General features: G+C 52.3%; 1 protein-coding gene across 5 annotated transcripts in view; it reads right to left on the reverse strand.

The window, feature by feature from the left end:
• ADCYAP1R1 (ADCYAP receptor type I) overlaps positions 1-18186 on the reverse strand; it is a 61007-nt gene that overhangs the window by 28069 nt on the left and 14752 nt on the right. For 3 of the 5 annotated variants that reach the window (XM_069586712.1, XM_069586713.1, XM_069586709.1), the window contains exons 4-6: positions 3381-3488; positions 1283-1303; positions 13-54 (exon numbers count right to left, since the gene is read on the reverse strand). In XM_069586712.1, the coding sequence (XP_069442813.1) occupies positions 13-54; positions 1283-1303; positions 3381-3488 (171 nt within the window). The remainder of the gene's footprint in view (positions 1-12; positions 55-1282; positions 1304-3380; positions 3489-18186) is intronic. The other 2 variants (XM_069586714.1, XM_069586711.1) reach the window with 1 other exon arrangement.

Consider the following 18186-nt stretch of genomic DNA (forward strand, 5'->3'; position numbering starts at 1 on the left):
CTCATCCCTTACCTGAGAGATCCAAGGATTTACTGTCTGCAAAACCGAACTCTCCTGCAAAACAGACGTGGACATGAGTCAGGACACTTGACCATCAGCTTGCCAGAGCTATCCACTGCTTACTCTGCTCCCTGGAAGGTCCCTAGTCTAGAGAAGGGGGGCTAGGAGGAGGTGGGGTCAAGGCCAAGAGGAAGCATCGCACACAGCAGCCACACACACACTGTACCTTCCAGGGCCATCTCATTTGCTTTGTATTTCTATGATGCTAATGGTGGCTCATGACTCAGTTCTCTCCTCTGGATGACAGGGTATGGAAATGAGACATTGTCGGGAGGAGGGGAGGGCCTCTGGAGTGAGAGAGGACTGGAAGAGGGTGACTGGCCCTTTCTCTTTTTTGTCTTTCCTTGTTGTTTGTCTAACTCGTATAAAAGAGTGCATATATGTTCGTGTAAAACTCCTAATTTACCTCTACCTCCACCATCCTCTCTGATAATCATGTTTGCTTTCTATCTCTGAGTCTATTTCTGTTTTGTAAACAAGCTCATTAACTGGCTCTTTTCAGGAAAAAGGACATAGAATAGCAATATGGATCCTGCTCTCGGGTTTTTTGTTTGGTGTTCAACCCTCCATCTCAGCCCACAAACCGCTCCCATCAAAGGAACCCCAGAACTCTAAACATTTCCTCCTCAGATATATTTTTCTCTTTCCCAATTCTTCATTTCCACCTCCACCTTTTTTAGGCTGAATCCTCGGCCAGCAATGAACCCCCATCTCCCTCTACTTTTCCAAACTGTGTTTTCAAGGTCCAACTGACATGTCACCTCCTTCAGGAAGCCTTTCCTGACACCATCATTAGTTTGCCTGCATGTCAAACTAATTAGTTTGCCTTGTTAGGTCTCTTCTGCTCCAGAGTCTGCCGTACATTCCAACTCCGTGGCCCTGGGGATGTCAGTATCGGCATGGGCTCACACACACAGTCAGGCCTGTATGTGTACAGAAGCTCATGCCAAAGCACACAGGTGTCCTTGCTTGCTGCCCCTCTATAGGCGAGTCCCATCTTCCCAAACAAGCCCATGGGCACCCTGAGACCAGGGCTGCAACCTTCCATCTCCCTGTGTCTCCCCAGCTTCCAGAAGGCCAACGGTGGAGGGGAGGGAAAGGAGGGATGAGCCCAGCCCCTGATGAACCTCTCAGTCCACCCCCACCCACTCCTAACAGTCAGCTGGGCTCCTGCTGGATGGACAGATGATCAGCAGTCTGTCCTCTCCAAGGTTCCTCTTACCGATGGTTTCCGTTTCCCAGACTGAAACAGAGCGAGAGAGAGAAAACACAGAGGTGAGCAAGGTTGGCTAAAGTCAATCTGCTCTCTGAGCCCTGCTGATGGTGCCCTCCTCCTTCCCACTCCCAGACTCTGAAGAGAAGTTGTGCTGAGGCCCCAGAGGCCTGAGAACTACAAGCTGGGATTCTACTGTTCTACTAGAGACTTCTACCAATCCTGCAAGAACAGGGCACAGTTACTGAGAAAGAGAGGCATTCCAAAGGAGGAGCCAGACGGTGTTCCTGCATCTCCAACAGTTGCAGAGCAGCAGCTATTATAATGAGCATGAGACTCACCCCTGGGAACCAGGAAATAAAAGGAAAACTGCGGTTCTCAGCTTTCTAAGTGTTTAAGTCAAGTCTAACTTTGTGAATGGAGATGCTAAAAGGCCCTGCCTTAATGAACCATTAAGAGGCAGGTGTAAATAACACATTCATTGTGCAACTGCCAGAAGGAGGCATAGAATCTGAAAGAAAGCGTATCTTAAGAAAATTTTATTTTAACTGCTGATTCATTTTACCTTTTCTGTGCGTGGTGGAAAAGTAGTCCTGCCACGGTACCTGACCCAGAGTAGCTGTCCTGTCAACTTTGAATAAATGACTGAATGAAAGGAGTACGTGAATGGAGGGAGTGATTAATTGGTTTCTATAGGAATGAATTAGAAATTGGGGCTGAATCACTGGGCTGCCACCCCGCTTGACGAGCCACCATTCACACTGTGCCTTTCCTTTCAGCACTTCCCGTTCTACTCTGGGTTGCATCCAGTCCTCATGCCACTGTCAGGATGGGAGAATTTAACTGCTGGACTGGCCTGGACTGAGATTCTGGAGGTAGGAGGTATGGCCAACGGGCCCCAACAGAAAGTCGGGGAGGCAAGATAGGGGCAGCACAGCTAGACCCTGCCTTCTCTAGTCCTGGGTGGGGAGCCAGAGGCGGGGCCGGGCATCCCCAACACACTGCCTCTATCCCCCTGCACCATCTCCTCCAAGCAGACTCCTCTGCAGGCAGAAACAAGGTTGCTGGACTTCAGGTGTGAAAAAAATTGCCTCTGCCTCTGACATGGGCTAGAGGACACTAGAGTGAAGCACAGCTTGGAGCCTCTCTGATTCTAGATGGACGCTGGCCGAGGCCTTAGGCACGTGAGGGAGGAAGCTGAGGACCAGGTCTCAAGGGACTCATGCATGGCTACACAAGTGTCTCAGAGCCTCTAGCCCCTGTAGGAGCCCCTACCCTCCTTCCTTAAACCAAGGCCCCAGCCCAGGACTAGGTGGTCCATGCGTGGTTCTCAGTACATCATCTGCCTGGAGCCCAGTCTCTCCATCAGCCTCTACCCAGCCTAACTCAGCAACCCTCAGCTTGCCACCCTGCTTCCTGTGATACCCACAGAGTTGGGGCAGAAGGCCAGTCTGGCTCCAGGCGCCTCCCAGTGTCAATGTCCACTAAAAGCAGACACCAACCTTCTTTTGGGGTCCATGAGTCTCTGCCAAGGCAGAAATAGGCCTGGAGAGCCCACCAGACTCACATCCAAAGGAGAGATCCCTCGGAACCTTTACCCCTCAGGCCCCTCCCCATGGAGAGCAGTCATCTGGCCTCTCTGTATGAGTGATCGTGGTGATAACATCAGCTCACACTTACGGCTGACCATCAAGCTGCACCCAGTCCTGCTAAGGGACTTCCACCAGCATCTTCCACTTAAATTCTCCCAGTCACCATTCCACATTCCCATCTGATAGACTAGGAAATGGGGGGACAGAGGGGTGACTGCCCTGCTCAAGGTCCCCAGCTGGGTTACGTGCTGGAGCCCACATCCGAGAGCCTAGCCTTGCCCTGCCACGATGACACACCTCTACAGGGCCTTGCCGTGTGTGAGGGGTGCTTCTGTGTCCCTTTGTGCACGGGGGTCCCTGATTTCATCTCACCAGCACAGAGCTCCGAAATGGGAACCACCTCCCTGCAGGGTGCCCCTGGTCTTTGGTGCTTGTCTCCCAGGAATGCCTGGGGTCTGACTTGGGGGAACAGGCTGGACCGAGTATAGCCTGAAGAGCCCCTGGGGGAAACCCACCTTGGTCTGGGTTGAAGATTCGGAAGAGTTCAGGGCAACTGACGAGGACCATCTCACCCACGTGGGCGGGCTTCCAACACGTGATGTTGTCCCACATCCCAGGGCACCCTGTGAGGGTGAAAACCACGGTGAGAGGGCATCCATAGCCCCTCCCCACACACACTCACAGAACACACACAGCACACACAGAGCATACACACAGAGTATATACACACACAGCACACACACACAGAGCACACACACACACAGAGCACACACAGCACACACAGAGCATACACACAGAGTATATACACACACAGAGCACACACACACACAGAGCACACACACAGAGCACACACACAGAGCACACACACACACAGAGCACACACACTGAGTGCGTACACACACAGAACACACACACACAGCACACACAGCACACACAGAGCATGCACACACACAGCACACACACACACAGCACACATAGCACACACACAGAGTGTGTACACACAGAACACACACACACAGAGCACACACAGCACACACACAGTGTGTACACACAGCACACACACACAGAGCACACAGAGCACACACACACAGTACACACACAGAGCACGCACACACAGAGCACACACACACAGAGCACACACCGAGTGCGTACACACACAGAACACACACACACACAGCACACAGCACACACAGAGCATGCACACACACAGCACACACACACACACAGCACACACAGCACACACACAGTGTACACACAGAACACACACACAGAGCACACACAGCACACAGCACACACACAGTGTGTACACACAGAGCACACACACACACAGTACACACACAGAGCATGCACACAAAGAGCACACACACAGTGTGTACACACAGAGCACACACACACACAGTACACACACAGAGCATGCACACAAAGAGCACACACACAGAGCACACACAGCACACACAGAGCACACACACACAGAGCACACAGAGCACACACAGAGCACACACACAGAGCACACACACCGAGTGCATACACACACAGAACACACACACACACAGCACACACAGCACACACACAGAGTGTGTACACACAGCACACACACACATAGAGCACACACAGCACACACACAGTGTGTACACACAGCACACACACACAGAGCACACACACAGAGCATACACACACAGAGCACACACAGCACACACAGAGCATGCACACACACAGCACACACACGCACAGCACACAGCACACACACAGAGTGTGTACACACAGCACACACACACACAGAGCACACACACACAGAGCACACAGCACACACACAGTGCACACACAGAGCACACACACAGAGCACACACAGCACACACAGAGCACACACATAGAGCACACACACAGAGCACACACACAGAGCACACACAGCACACACAGAGCACACACATAGAGCACACACAGAGCACACACACACAGAGCACACACACAGCACACACAGCACACACAGAGCACACACACAGACTGCATACACACACAGCACATACACACAGCACACACACACAGAGCACACACACAGAGCACACACACACATGGAGCACACACACGGAGCACACACACAGAATGCATACATACAACACACACAAAAAAACACACACACAGCACACACAGAGCATACACACACAGAGCACACACACACAGAGCACACACACACACGGAGCACACACACAGAATGCATACACACAACACACACACAGCACACACAGAGCATACACACAGAGTATGTACACACACAGCAGATACACACAGAGCACACACACAGAGCACACACAGCACAGAGCACACACACACGGAGCACACACACAGAATGCATACACACAACACACACACGGAGCACACACAGAGCACACACACAGAGTGCGTACACACACAGAGCACACACACACAGCACACACACACAGCACACACACATAGAGCACAGACACACACACAGCACACACACAACACCCACACACACAGAGCACACACACAGCACATACACACACGAGCTCTTCCACATCCCTAGGCTCCACATCACTGTGAGGTCCAGCTTCAGATCGACCTCCTGGGTGGAGGAAGAGGCAGGAACTGGCTGGCCTGAGGATGCTCCACTGCCACCACTACCCCGTGCCCCGGCCACCCACTGACTTTCGGGACAGGCCTGGAGCGGAGAGATGGAGTGAAAATGAAGGAGGAACCAAAGGAGGAGCACAAACTGGTCAGATGAGGGTGGGGAGGAGGGCAGAGTCAGCCAGGCAGAGACCTACGCAGCCAAACCCCAGGACTATGAAAGGGCTCGGAGCACAGAGGGACGGGGGGCAGGGACCACCATGGCGGGGACGCATGCCCAGATCAGGTGAGCACCAAGGGATGGAGAGGAGTAAGGACAAACTGAGAGCTATTTAGGAATCATTAAGACAGTGACTCACGGCACGTGAGCTGCCAGGAGGAAGAAGAGGTCAAGTGTGAAGACTAGATTTTCAGATTTGGGGCGCTCAGTATATCCTCCAACCCCTGTGCCCACTCTCCTCCCAGCCCCTACCAGCCTCCTGCTGTTGTTCTCTGCACTCCTTGTCACCCCATCCTCACCTCTCCTTCATGCTTCACCCCTCATCTGACTTCATCCCTCCTCTTCACTGAGAGGCCTCTTGACCTTACTGACCTCATCACCCCTACTTGACCTTACTGGCCCTCATCACGGGGCCCCACCTGACCGAATGCAGGGGCTCACACCTGCCCTGCCCTCGGCCCTTTGCTCCACTCATCTCAGACGATATCAACAGACTCAAAACTTTTCTTCCAAGGAGCAAGTAAAATTAAAAGACATTTGCTTCTTGGAAGAAAAGCTATGACAAACCTAGACAGCATATTAAAAAGCAGAGACATTACCAACAAAGGTCTGTATAGTCAAAGCTGTTTTTTCTAGTAGTCATATATGGATGTGAGAGACCATAAAGAAAGCTGAGTGCCAAAGAATTGATGCTTCTGAACTGTGGTGTTGGAGAAGACACTTGCGAGTCCCTTGGACTGCAAGGAGATCCAACCAGTCCATCCTAAAAGAAATCAGTCCTGAATATTCATTGGAAGAACTGATGCTGAAGCTGAAGCTCCAACACTCTGGCCACCTGATGCGAAGAACTGACTTATTAGAAAAGACCCTGATGCTGGGAAAGACTGAAGGCAGGAGGAGAAGGGGACAACAAAGGATGAGATGGTTGGATGGCATCACCAGCTCAATGGATGTGAGTTTGAGCAAGCTCTGGGAGTTGGTGATGGACAGGGAAGCCTGGCATGCTGCAGTCCATGGGGTTGCAAAGAGTCAGATACGCCTCAATCAGTGAACTGAACTGAACTGAACCAGGCTCAAGGGCTTCCTGACAGAATTATACACATAGCTCCCAAGCCTGTCTCCTGTACAACCTGAGGGCTGCCTCTCACAGCCAGGTGCCTGCTGGATAGCCCCACCTTGAAAGGCCCAAGCACCCAGCCTGTCTAAGACTCAACTGAGCATCTCCTACAAAACCTGATTTCCTGTCTCAGCCCCAGTTGGAATCCTGGAATCATTCTCATTTTGTCACCTTCTTCATGCTCCGTAGACAACTGGTCACCAAGTCCTGCTGTCTGACAGTCAAATAGTTGTGGAATCCATGCACGTCCACCTGATCAAGGGCAGACCACTTTTCCCTAGGACCTTGGTTACAGCTTCCCCATTGGTCTTCTCACTCATCCCTACACACCTGTGACTGCGAGCTCTTCCAAAGACAGATGTGACCCGGTCACACAGCCACCACTATCAGTGAGCACCAACCAGTGGCACTATCACCTCAGCTCCTTAACATGGTCCCTGAAGCCTTGTCCTTGCTTTACACTCCAGCACAAGGGGCATGGGCAAGGCCACGGGGTGAGAGGTCATCCAGGGAAAAGACACAACCTGAGAGGAGCAGGGAACTCCACGTGTTCCTGGTGGGCAGAGAAAGTGCATAGAGTGATAGAATCAGGACAGAGGGGCAAAGGCAGAGACAGGAGGCAGGATGTGGTGTGTCTGATGGCAGAGTGCAGACTTGCAGGAAAGGGACCTCACCTGGTTAACCAGGCTCTAAAGCAGGACTTTGGAGGGCTCCTTTGCCAGGTACAAGACAGCCTGTGCCTGTTCCACCCCCAGGGCTGTGGGAAGGATTAATGAGTTCATACATGGAAAGTTGTCGGAAGAAAGGCAGACTCACCCAGTGCCTGGTCACCATTGTTATTACCACTAATCTCATTATTTCACTTAGGTATCCCTGAGAATCATACTCCTGAGACAGGCCTAGGCAGAGAGATGAAATAAAGCCCAAGCAGGTGAAAAGGGCCAGTGGAGGGCCCCTGGGCAGTCACAGAGGAAGCCTGGCAGGCACTGGGCAGGGGTGGAGGTCTGGGGTGGGCCTCCTGAGCTCACAGCCACTCTGTTGGGGCCCACAGTTTGGGGTCATGTTTAGATCAGAAATCGTCCAAAGTTGCCATGTGCAAAAAACCCTATCTCTTAGAATTCAGACCTGGCTACTTTAGAATGGTTAGATAGCATCACTGACTCAATGGACATGAGTTTAAGCAAACCCCGGGAGACAGTGGAGGACAGAGGAGCTTGTCGTGCTGCAGTCCATGGGGTTACAAAGAGTCGGACGTGACTAAGCAACTGAACAACAACTTTAGAATTCACATGCAGTCACATTAACCCATAGTATCCTGCTTCCAAAATAACTGCATTTGGGAGCTAGAAGCATCACAGAAAGCTCTGAGGATGACAAACCAAGATGATGAGGATTCTGGGGGCCACATGAAAGGAGATGGGTCCCAGGCCTGTTACTGAAGACTCTTGTCCACCCATTACAGCAGGACTCCCCCTACACATGGCTAGTCATGATAACATGTCCTTGAAAGAGACCTACCAGTACATCTTTGGCCGACGTGGCCCGTGCTGACCACAGAATGGCCGTGGAGTGTGGCTGTGTCTGGCCCACGCCCTGGAGCCCTGGCCAACAGATGTTCCTCAATGTGGAACATTAGGCCCTGGAACAGCCAGCTGCTTCTGCCAGCTGACATCCCCGAGGCCCAGAACTTGTTAGATGAGTGAGGGAACACAGTCACAAGGGCCGAGGGGCTCAGGTGTAGATGGCACAATGGAGGAGGGCTCCCAGGTTGAAGGTCAGAGACACAGAGGCAGTAAGGGATCCATCCTCCCAACAACTGTTTACTGAGCAGCTAGCATGTGCCAGGGCCCATCAGGCCCAGGGCTACAGTGGTGGAGAAAACAAATTTGAGAAGTTCGCATTTGAGGGCAGCGGGAGGGAAAGGACAGGGTGCCCCTTCCACATTGGCAGGGCGTCAGTGACTCGAGTTTTGCCAAGGGCTCACAGCATGATTCTGGCAAGTTTCCACATCCTCCAGCCTGACTCAGTTTCCCATTGAGCACATCAAGGGTTGGGTGACTCTGAGTGGCCTCCCAGCTCCTTGAGTGATCAGAGCTCAGATCTGGAAGAGAGTCACTCAGGACCTGCTGGGATCTGGAAGGATGGCCAGTAGGCTAGGGCTACTTTCCCTGGCCCCACTGCCCAGACAGACATCCTCAGCAGGGCATCTGCCAAGGTCCCCTCACCTGCCCCACGGCCCACCACACTCTACAAGCCCTCCTGGTTCCTGGCCTGCCTCCCCTCCATAGACTAAAGATCCTAGCACCAGAGCAGGTAGGAAGCCTAAAAGTAGAACCCAAACATTAGGGCCCAAGTCTAGTGTCTGGGTTTAGGAGACTATGATATTGTGATAAAATAAATTTGATATCATGATATAATAAATCATAATGACTCTGATATTGTGAGACTATGATATTGTGGTATAATAAGAATTACACATTTGGTCTTCACCCCAGATTCCTGACTGTTTGGTGCTATTTAGTCACTAAGTTGTGTCCGACTCTTTGTGACGCCATGGACTATAGCACACCAGGCTCCTTTGTCCTTCACAGTCTCCCGGAGTTTGCTCGAACTCATGTCCATTGAATCAGTGCTATGATCTAATCATCTCATCCTCGGCTGGTCCTTTATCTTTTTGCATTTAATCTTTCCCAGCTTCAGGGTATTTTCCAATGAGTCAGTTATTTGCATCAAGTGGCAAAGTATTGGAGTTTTAGCTTTAGCACTAGTCCTTCCAATGAATATTCAGGGTTGATTTCCTTTAGGATTGACTGGTTTGATCTCCTTGCAATCCAAAGGACTCTTAAGAACCTTCTCCAGAACCACAGTTCGAAAGCGTCAATTCTCTGGCACTAGAGCATAGAGCTCCTGAAACCCTGGGAACAACCTGAGTGATGGTTTCAGAGGAGCAGCTTTCATTATTCATAAGCCCTTTTCAGCCATACCTGAGTGAATGTTCATGACATGGCTCTTGGAGGATAGGGACTGGTCCACAGGGCAACCAACTGTGGGATTAAGGAACTGGAACTTTCAGCCCCACCTCTCACCCTGGGGCCGGAAATCGAGTTAATCATCAAAGGCCAACAATTTAACCTATCGTGCCTACATAATGGAACATCCATAAACCCCTACACAATGCGATCTGGAGAGTTTCTGGGTTGGTGAACATATCCACATGCCAGACAGTGGCACATTCCACAAAGACAGAAGCTCCCACACTTGGGATTCTATTGGACCTCATCCTATGGACCTCTTCATCTGGCTGTTCATTTATAAAATCCTTTATAGTAAACTGGTAAGTGTGTTCTGTAAGTCATTATAGCAAATTATTGAGTGTGAGAAGGAGGCCATGGAAACCCCTGATCAGTAGCCAAGTCAGACTGAAGTGTGGGTTACCTGAGGACCCACGATGTGCTACTGGCATCTGAAATGGGGGAGCAGTCTCCTGAAACTGACCCTTCACCTGTAGGGTCTGTGCTAACTCTAGGTCGTTAGGGTCAGGTTTGAATTAAATTGTAGGGACATCCAGTGGGTATCCATAGAAAACTGGAGAATTGCTTGGTATGGAAAATTCACACATTTGGTGTTGACATGTTGTGAATAGATAAACAGTTTGCTTTATGGGACAATGTCCTTGATCCCATAGGGAGCTCTCAGCCCTCCACCCACCCCTCTGGCTGGCATCACCGGGGTCAAAGGAGACGCAAGTCTTCTTAGGGCTTCCCAGGATGCCTCGTGCACATTTTCCTACAGTTATCACCTTTCAGCTGGACCTGAATGAGAAGGGAGGTGGGGTCTGTCTTCTCCCCCATTCTCGATGGGTTGGTTCTGGCCTCAGGAGCCTCGGAGCTGAGTGCTCCCAAGAACACTTTCCAGGGAAATGAGAGCTGGGTCTGGGCTCCTGAGAACACCTTGGGCTTTTTTTGTGTGTGTGTGTGGTTTTTTTTTTTAACTAAGGATGACGACTCATCTTCCTTCCACACCCACGCAATACGTCCAGCTTCTCTCTCCCCATCTGTTCCAGACTCCAGCCCCAACAAAGCTTAGTGCTGTTGGGCCTGGAAGATTTCAAGATGCCTTTTCTCTTCCTCCCTCTCCTCCTTTTGCCTCTTTTTCATCTTCTCATTTTCTCCTTCCCTCCCTCTTCTTCACTCACATATTCAAGAACTATTAAGTGTCTGTTAAGAGTCAGATACTGAAGAGCAAAAGTGGGATGAATAAGCACCATTGGTCTTGGCTCACCCAGGGCTTACAGTCTGTGATCACGGGAATAAATTTGGGTTTAATGCCAAATGCTGAGGAAGACCTTGGATGGTGTATTACTTTCCCATTGCTGCTGTAACACAGAAAACTAAGTGGCTTACAATGACCTGATTTCTTATCTCACGGTTCTGGAGGTCAGAAGTCAGAAAGGGGCCAAAGTCAAGGTGTGAACATTTCTTCTGGAGGCTCTAGTGAGGAATCTGTTTTCTTATCTTTTCCAGATTCAGGCACCCATCCACATCTCTTGCCCTGTGGCCCCTTCCTCCATCTTCCAAGCCAGTAGCATAGCATCTCCAAATCTCTCTCCTCTGAACCTCCTGCTGCCTCCTGTCACTTATAAAGATGCTTGTGAATATACTGAATAATCCAGGCTACTCACCCATCTTAACATAACTATACCTGCCAAGTCCCTTCTGTCTTTTAAGGCAACACAGTCCACTGGCTTTGGGAGATGAGGATGTAGGCACCCTTGGTGGGGACATTATTGTGCCTCCCCTGGAGGGGTTTTAAGACAAGGAGGCACGCGGCCTGATTCGGCTGTGTGGGAAGGGATACATTTCAAGAGCAGGAAAGCAAACACGAAGACAGGCCTGTCAGGATGCGGCAGCAGTTGGGAGGAGGGTGGTGGGGCTCGATGAAGAGCCATGGCCGCCGAGGTAGAATGGAGTGCCGTGTAGGAGGGTCTGCAGGCAGGGGTTGGTGGCAGACCGGCTGGACACAACCGGCGAGCGTGCCAGGGACCATTCACGCTCACCCATCCCACGTGACTGAGCGCTCACTCATGGCGAGCGGGCGGGGCATGACAAATGGTCTCAAACACCCCTCGCAGACCCTGCAGCCTTTCCGTCTCTCCCCTCTCTGCAGCATCCCTGGAGGCCACATATCCAGGGTGGCAGTGTTCCGAGATGGATCCCTGAAGGACTAAGTGGAGTCAAACTCACCTCCCCACTCTTCCCACCACACTGGCCTGTGACGTGCAAGCAATAAATGTTACAGTACTAAGTCTCTGAGATGTTAAGGCTCATTTGCTACTGCACCATGGTCTAGGCTACCCTGACTATGCAGTGAAGGGGAGAGAGGCACCGAGGTTGGCACCTGGGTTTGAGTGTCTGGATGGCTAGATGACTGAGCCACCGGCCACAGTGGGGAGGGCTGGATGAGAAGCAGGTGGTGGAGGGAATCAGCAAGCTGGAACTCAAGAGTGTCATCTGGGGTGTGTTTAGCTTGAGATGATGCAAAGCGCCAAGCAGAACTAGATTTCAAATAGGCACTTAGATAAAATTCTAGTGTTCAGAAGGGAGGTTGCCACTGGAGGAAGAGAATAAGAAGCGGTCAGCACAAGGAAGTTATGTAGGGCCATGGGCCCAGATAATATGTCCAGTGAGAGGGTGTAGATTTGAGAGGAAAAAAAAAAAGAGAGAGAAGAGACTAGGGCCTGGCCCCAACAAAAGGAAGGTCACCACTCAGAAGAGAAGTTGGCAAAGATGACTTGGAGGGCTGGCCAGAAACACAAGGACAACCGGAAGATACTGATGACACGGCTGCAGCGAACTCTGCTTCAAGGAGGAGCTGGCAAAGTGCATCAGACGTGGTTTCAGGGTCAAGAGCATTCCCGTCCTCTTTCCCCGTGCAGAGGAAGTCAGAACAGTGTTCTTCCCTGGGAGAACTCTCCACTCTGACACCCCAAGCCTCCCAATTCTCCATGAAGCCTGCCTACGCCTTCCTGGCTCAGTCTATCCCACTACAAGCCTCGATGGGGACTCGGTGAGAGGAATTCAGGCCCAGGGGGATTCCTGCTGGGGTGGGAGGTGATGGTGGGCACACTCTCTGGGGCTGCTCCCGCTGAGACGCTGAGACGCACAGCAGCCAAGGAGACGCGGTGCCTCGTGACAGCAGGAGGGGAAAGACCACTTGGGCAGGTTGAATGGAGAGAGAATGCAAGAGCCATTAGCCCCGACTGGAACAAAACAAGGAGCTGATCTCGGGTTGTCATGGCGATGATTCCGTCCAGTTCCACACAGCGTTCAACACTCATGAAACCAGGGGGACTCACACAAAGGCACCGTCCCCTCTTTTGAGAAGCTGCCCGAGGGTGCCTGGGTATTGTTAGAACAAGTCCCTCATCTCGGCACACGATTCAAGGGTAAAAATGATTCAACATACTGAAATTTACTTTCCAGCCAATGTTGCTGATCCATAAAATGCGTACCAGCTGTGAATTCCGGTGCTAGGGGAGTGGAGAGAGGACTAAAGACGCAGCCCTTCTCTGTGGGAGTCAGTGGTCCTCAAAGTGTGGACCCCCAAGCAGGAGTGCCACTGGGAGCTTGCCAGAGGTACGGACTCTCAGGCCCCATCAGATCCACTGGGTCAGAAACTGGGGCTGGGCCCAGCAATCCGGGTTTTAACAAGCTTTCCAGCAAGTTCTGACGCAGGCTTACATCTGAGAACTACAGGACCAAAGGAAAACAGGTTTGGACAGAAACTGGGAAGTGAGATCTGGGAAGTGAGTTCCTCAGAGGGAGGGTCCCTGCAGACCCCCATGCTGGGGGTCTGTTCATTCTCAGAGCTGCTGGGAGGCACAGACAGGAAGCTGATCTTGCTCCAAGGATGGCAGCCTGGGCCCAGCCTTGCAGAGGTTCCCTCCCCCTTCAGGCTGCTCTCCTGGTGAGAGGGGAGGTGGGGGCTGGGATATGCACTCTGCACCCTGGACAGGCCTCAGCGGCTGGTTCGGAATAGCAATGAGCAGGCTGTTTATGTCTCCTCCAAGCCGCTTTCCTCGTGCCAAAGCCACTGCTGGCTTCCCTCTTCCATCTCCTCCAAAGTATGGGGCGGGGGACCCCCAAGGAGGACCACACCTGACCAGCCCACTTAAATCCAGGGAAAGCCTCCAGACTGATGCAAGCCTGCAGCCCCACAAAGAAGAGGTGCTGGCAGGACTCACCGGGGCTGGCAGGGCTGCCTGGGCTGAACCGAGAGAACAAAGCGGCCAGCCCAGCAGGCGGTGCCTGTGCCCTGCGTGGGCCTGGGGACGCTTCAGAGAGGCGACTCCGGTTCCCACGCACAGGAGTCCTTTCTCCTTGTCTCTCGTCTCCTTGCTTCCTAGCGCTCCCCAGCTGGGACGGCAGACCTGGGGCCTGTCCCAGAGCTGGCTCTGGCCCTCGGTGTGACTTGGCCAGTGTCGGCCACCTCTGGCCTCGGCCTCTCCGTGCGTCACAACGACGAAGCCGGACTTGGTGTTGTCTCAAGATCTAGTTCACATGCAGGGCTTTGGAATGAGGGACAAAACCACTAAATATATCAGTCCCAATAAACATCCTTAAAACCTGCCAAGGATGGTGTGGACGAAATCACCCAGTCAGAGACTTGCTTTCACTCTCCATGGTCTTCCCTGCATTTTCTACTCGCTTAAGCCCCCTGCCGAGATTCAGTGCCCTCCCCAGCCTATCACTGTCCCTCGGCTTCCACTCTGAAGGCCACTATACATGTTACCATCCCATATTCTCTTTGGGGGTAGGGGGTGGGTATCCCAGGATCAGTGAGGAGTAAGGATTTAAGCGGACGCAGGTGCCCTCCTGGGAGGCCCCCACCTACAGCTACACAGCTACAACATGGCACAGACGCATTTCGTCTCTAATAGATCAGCGTCCTCATTCCAATGCACTCACTTTACTGGATATAAAAGATCACGGGGACATACAAGTAATATGCTATGCTGTGCTTAGTTGCTCAGTCATGTCCAACTCTTTGAGACTCCATGGACTGCAGCCCGCCAGGCTCCTTTGTCCATGGGGATTCTCCAGGCAAGAATGTTGGAGTGGGTTGCCTTGCCCTCCTCCAGGGGATCTTCCCAACCTGCAGGCAGATTCTGTACCGTCTGAGCCACCACGGAAGCCCAGGAATGCTGAAGAGGTATCCAATCCCTTCTCCAGGGGATCTTTCTGAATCAGGAATTGACCCAGGGTCTCCTGCATTGCAGGTGGATTCCTTACCAGCTGAGCTACCTAGGAAGCCCACAAGTAGTAAATATATAAATATTAGTACACGCTCCTGCTCAATTGCTTAGTTGTGTCCAACTTTGTGACCCTTTGGACTATAGCCCACCAGGCTGCTCTGTCCATGGGATTCTCCAGGCAAGAATACTGGAGTGGGTTGCCATTTCCTCCTTCAGGGGATCTTTCTGATCCAGGATTGAACCCACATCTCCTGCACTGCAGGCAGATTCTTTACTGCTGAGCCATCAGCATAAAAATATATATAAAAGTGTTGCCGTGAATTCACACCCACAGTCACTGTGACAGGCTGACAGACTTCCTTGTTCAGTGTGTTTCAGTGACACTGGCTGACCCTCGACCAATGTTCCACGCATAGCATGTGCGCTTGGGACAGAAGGGGCAGGGGAGGTGCCGAGAAGGGCTGTAGCAGGAGAGCTGGTCTCTCTCCATTCACCCCAGGCACAGATATCAATACCAGAATGCACAACTGCTGACTCTTGCTTACTGTCAGATTGGACTCTTGGCTCCCAGATGGGTTTGCCTGGACCCTGAGCACTGCTCTCTGGCCTGAGTTGACATGAGCACCCTGGAAGATGGTCTTCTCTGACCAAACCAGTGGTTCTAAAACTTGGATACACTCTAGAATCATTGAGAGGCTTTTAACACACTCTCTCAACAAGCCACCATGCCCAAATGCTCCCCTCATTGCTTTGGGGAGGGCCTGACCATCAGCATCTTTAAATGCTCCCAGAAGCTCTACAAGGCACGATGGGATGAATGGCTACCCATGGTTCATAAGCGTGTTAAACCTGAAGCCAAGGATGCCCCGAGGACCCAGCCTGAGTCCTGAGTCAAGCCCAAGCCCAGGCAGCTGACAGGATGGCAGATATCTCCCAGGACATCTGGGGAATGCCCAGAGGCCCCCTGCTCTGAAGGACCCTCAAGGTGGGGCTCCTCCAACCTTGGCCAGCAGGAAGGACCCCTGAAGTGAGCTGAGCTGGACACTCACACCTCCCCTCTACCTGCCCCTCTCTTTCCACAAGGCTGAAGCTGGGGCCTGGGAGACCTAGCCAAGCAGGTCACTAGAGGCTGAGGCCTCCAGCCAGCCCAGCCCTTGAAAACACAAACACCCTCTGGCCTTTAGTAGCCAAGAAAATTGCAGGCCTTCGGGTTGGGGTGGGGGGGGATGCGGGGGTGGGGCTGTCTCTTCCCTCCTTTCTGAACCGGAATGCAGTCTAGTGATCAGAGAGCATGAACTCTGGAAGGATCAAACCCATGTCCTGGCTCCACCCTTCCAGGCTGTGTGACTTACTAGGTAACAGGTAGTGACCTACCCTCTTGTGAGTCTGTACAGCCTTGTCCAGAAAATGGGAGGAAAATGCTACCCGGCTCGTAGGTTGGTGAGGTTTAAATGAGCTATGCTATGCAATTGTGAATGTGTAATAATTTAGAACCTGGCCCCTGGTATCTGAGTGCCAGCTGTCACAATTCCCTCTGACCATACTCACTGCCCCCTTCCTACTTTTACTGGGGTCAGTCCCCACCTGGAACTTTCCTGGCTTCCCCATCTGCCCTCCAAAGCCCAAATCTGGTCCCTAAGCCCTCCCTGCTCTTCCAGAAAGCCTTCCCAGATGGTCTGAACTTCACTGACCTCTTCCCTAGAGATGTCTCCACACTCCCCAGGAGAACTCTACAGGTAGGGCTATCAGTGAATGAACCTCTCTCTCGGCAGGCCCCCATCCTTCCCCGAACTTGCTGCACTCCACCAGGCAGGACCCAAGATGCCAGCTTGTCATGGAAGTTGAATGAGAGTGAGTGAGTGAATGAATGAGCCGGTGGGTGGGTCAGTGGAATTCTTCCATAGGCTTGGGATCCCTTGCTCAAGTTCAGGTTTGAGGGTGACCTGACTCACAGGGTCCCCGAGGCAGGGTTAGAGGAGGGAGGTCCAGGTGGTATCCTGGGAAAAGCTGGAGAGACAGTAGCTTGGGGGAAGAAGCCCCCAGTGCCATCCCCTCCTACCTCCAGCCCCAGTGGTAGAGGACACACAACACACAGATAGCTGCTCCCTGGCCCTCAGCCGTACCTCCCTCTAGCTCACCCCCACCGACTTCAATTCAGGGTTCCAGATATAGGGACCTACTCACTCCCCTTCCCCATCCGCTTCTTGCTGCTGTGGTTCCCTCAGCCTAGAACGTTCTCCCCAATCATCCATCCCTCAGCTCTCACCTACCATCAAGAGCTACTAACTCCAGGATTCTCAGCCTAGCTTCTCAGCAGAATTGCCTGGGGAGCCTTGAAAACTCATGGCGACTATGACAGACTGAGGTTCTGGTTGAATTGGTTTGGATTGGGTCTTGGCTACATTTTCCTAAAAGCTGCCATGTCTGAGGCACACAGAGCCAGGTGTGAGGACCAAGGATCTGGTTTAAATTCCACCTTCTCCATGAATTCTTCCCCATAGAGAATTCCTTTTATCCATCCTCTCCTGAGAACACCTGGAGGGGAGAGCCCCTCCCAGCAGTTCTGGCCTGCCCCTCTTGGGTGGTACCATCGTTACACCTGCCTTGCCCACATTCACACTTCTGCCAGGACACCCTTGCAGGCAGAGCCTCTTGTCCTCCTGCCCAGGGCTCCATGGGTGCAATCCGCTTGCACACCTGTGGGCCCAGTCCCCATCCCACCTCCCATCTCTACCTGTCCCTACCTGATGCTTCCTACCACTCAGTCCCAAGTATATCTGAGACCTGTGACTCAAGAACAATGGCCTCGTGCTGGGAGGCAGGGTGTATGGGGTCCAGGTCCACCTGAGTCTGACACTCCCTCTTCCCATGGTTCCAAAGAGTCACTGCCCTCTGCGCTCCACGTTCCCATCCTCTAGACAAGAGGCCTGGATCGGCTATTCATTGAGTCTCTTGCAACCGTGTGCCCACCTGGGCCCCCGCCTTGGTTTCCCTGGCTGGTGGGGCCTCAGATCCACTTTTGGCCTCAGGTAGGAGCCTGGTAGGCTGCAGTCCATGGGGTTACGAAGAGTCGGATACGACTGAGTGACTTGACTTTTACTTTTCACTTTTATGCACTGGAGAAGGAAATGGCAACCCACTCCA

The sequence above is a fragment of the Ovis canadensis genome, chromosome 4 (genome assembly GCF_042477335.2).
Source record: "Ovis canadensis isolate MfBH-ARS-UI-01 breed Bighorn chromosome 4, ARS-UI_OviCan_v2, whole genome shotgun sequence".
Lineage (NCBI taxonomy): Eukaryota > Metazoa > Chordata > Mammalia > Artiodactyla > Bovidae > Ovis > Ovis canadensis.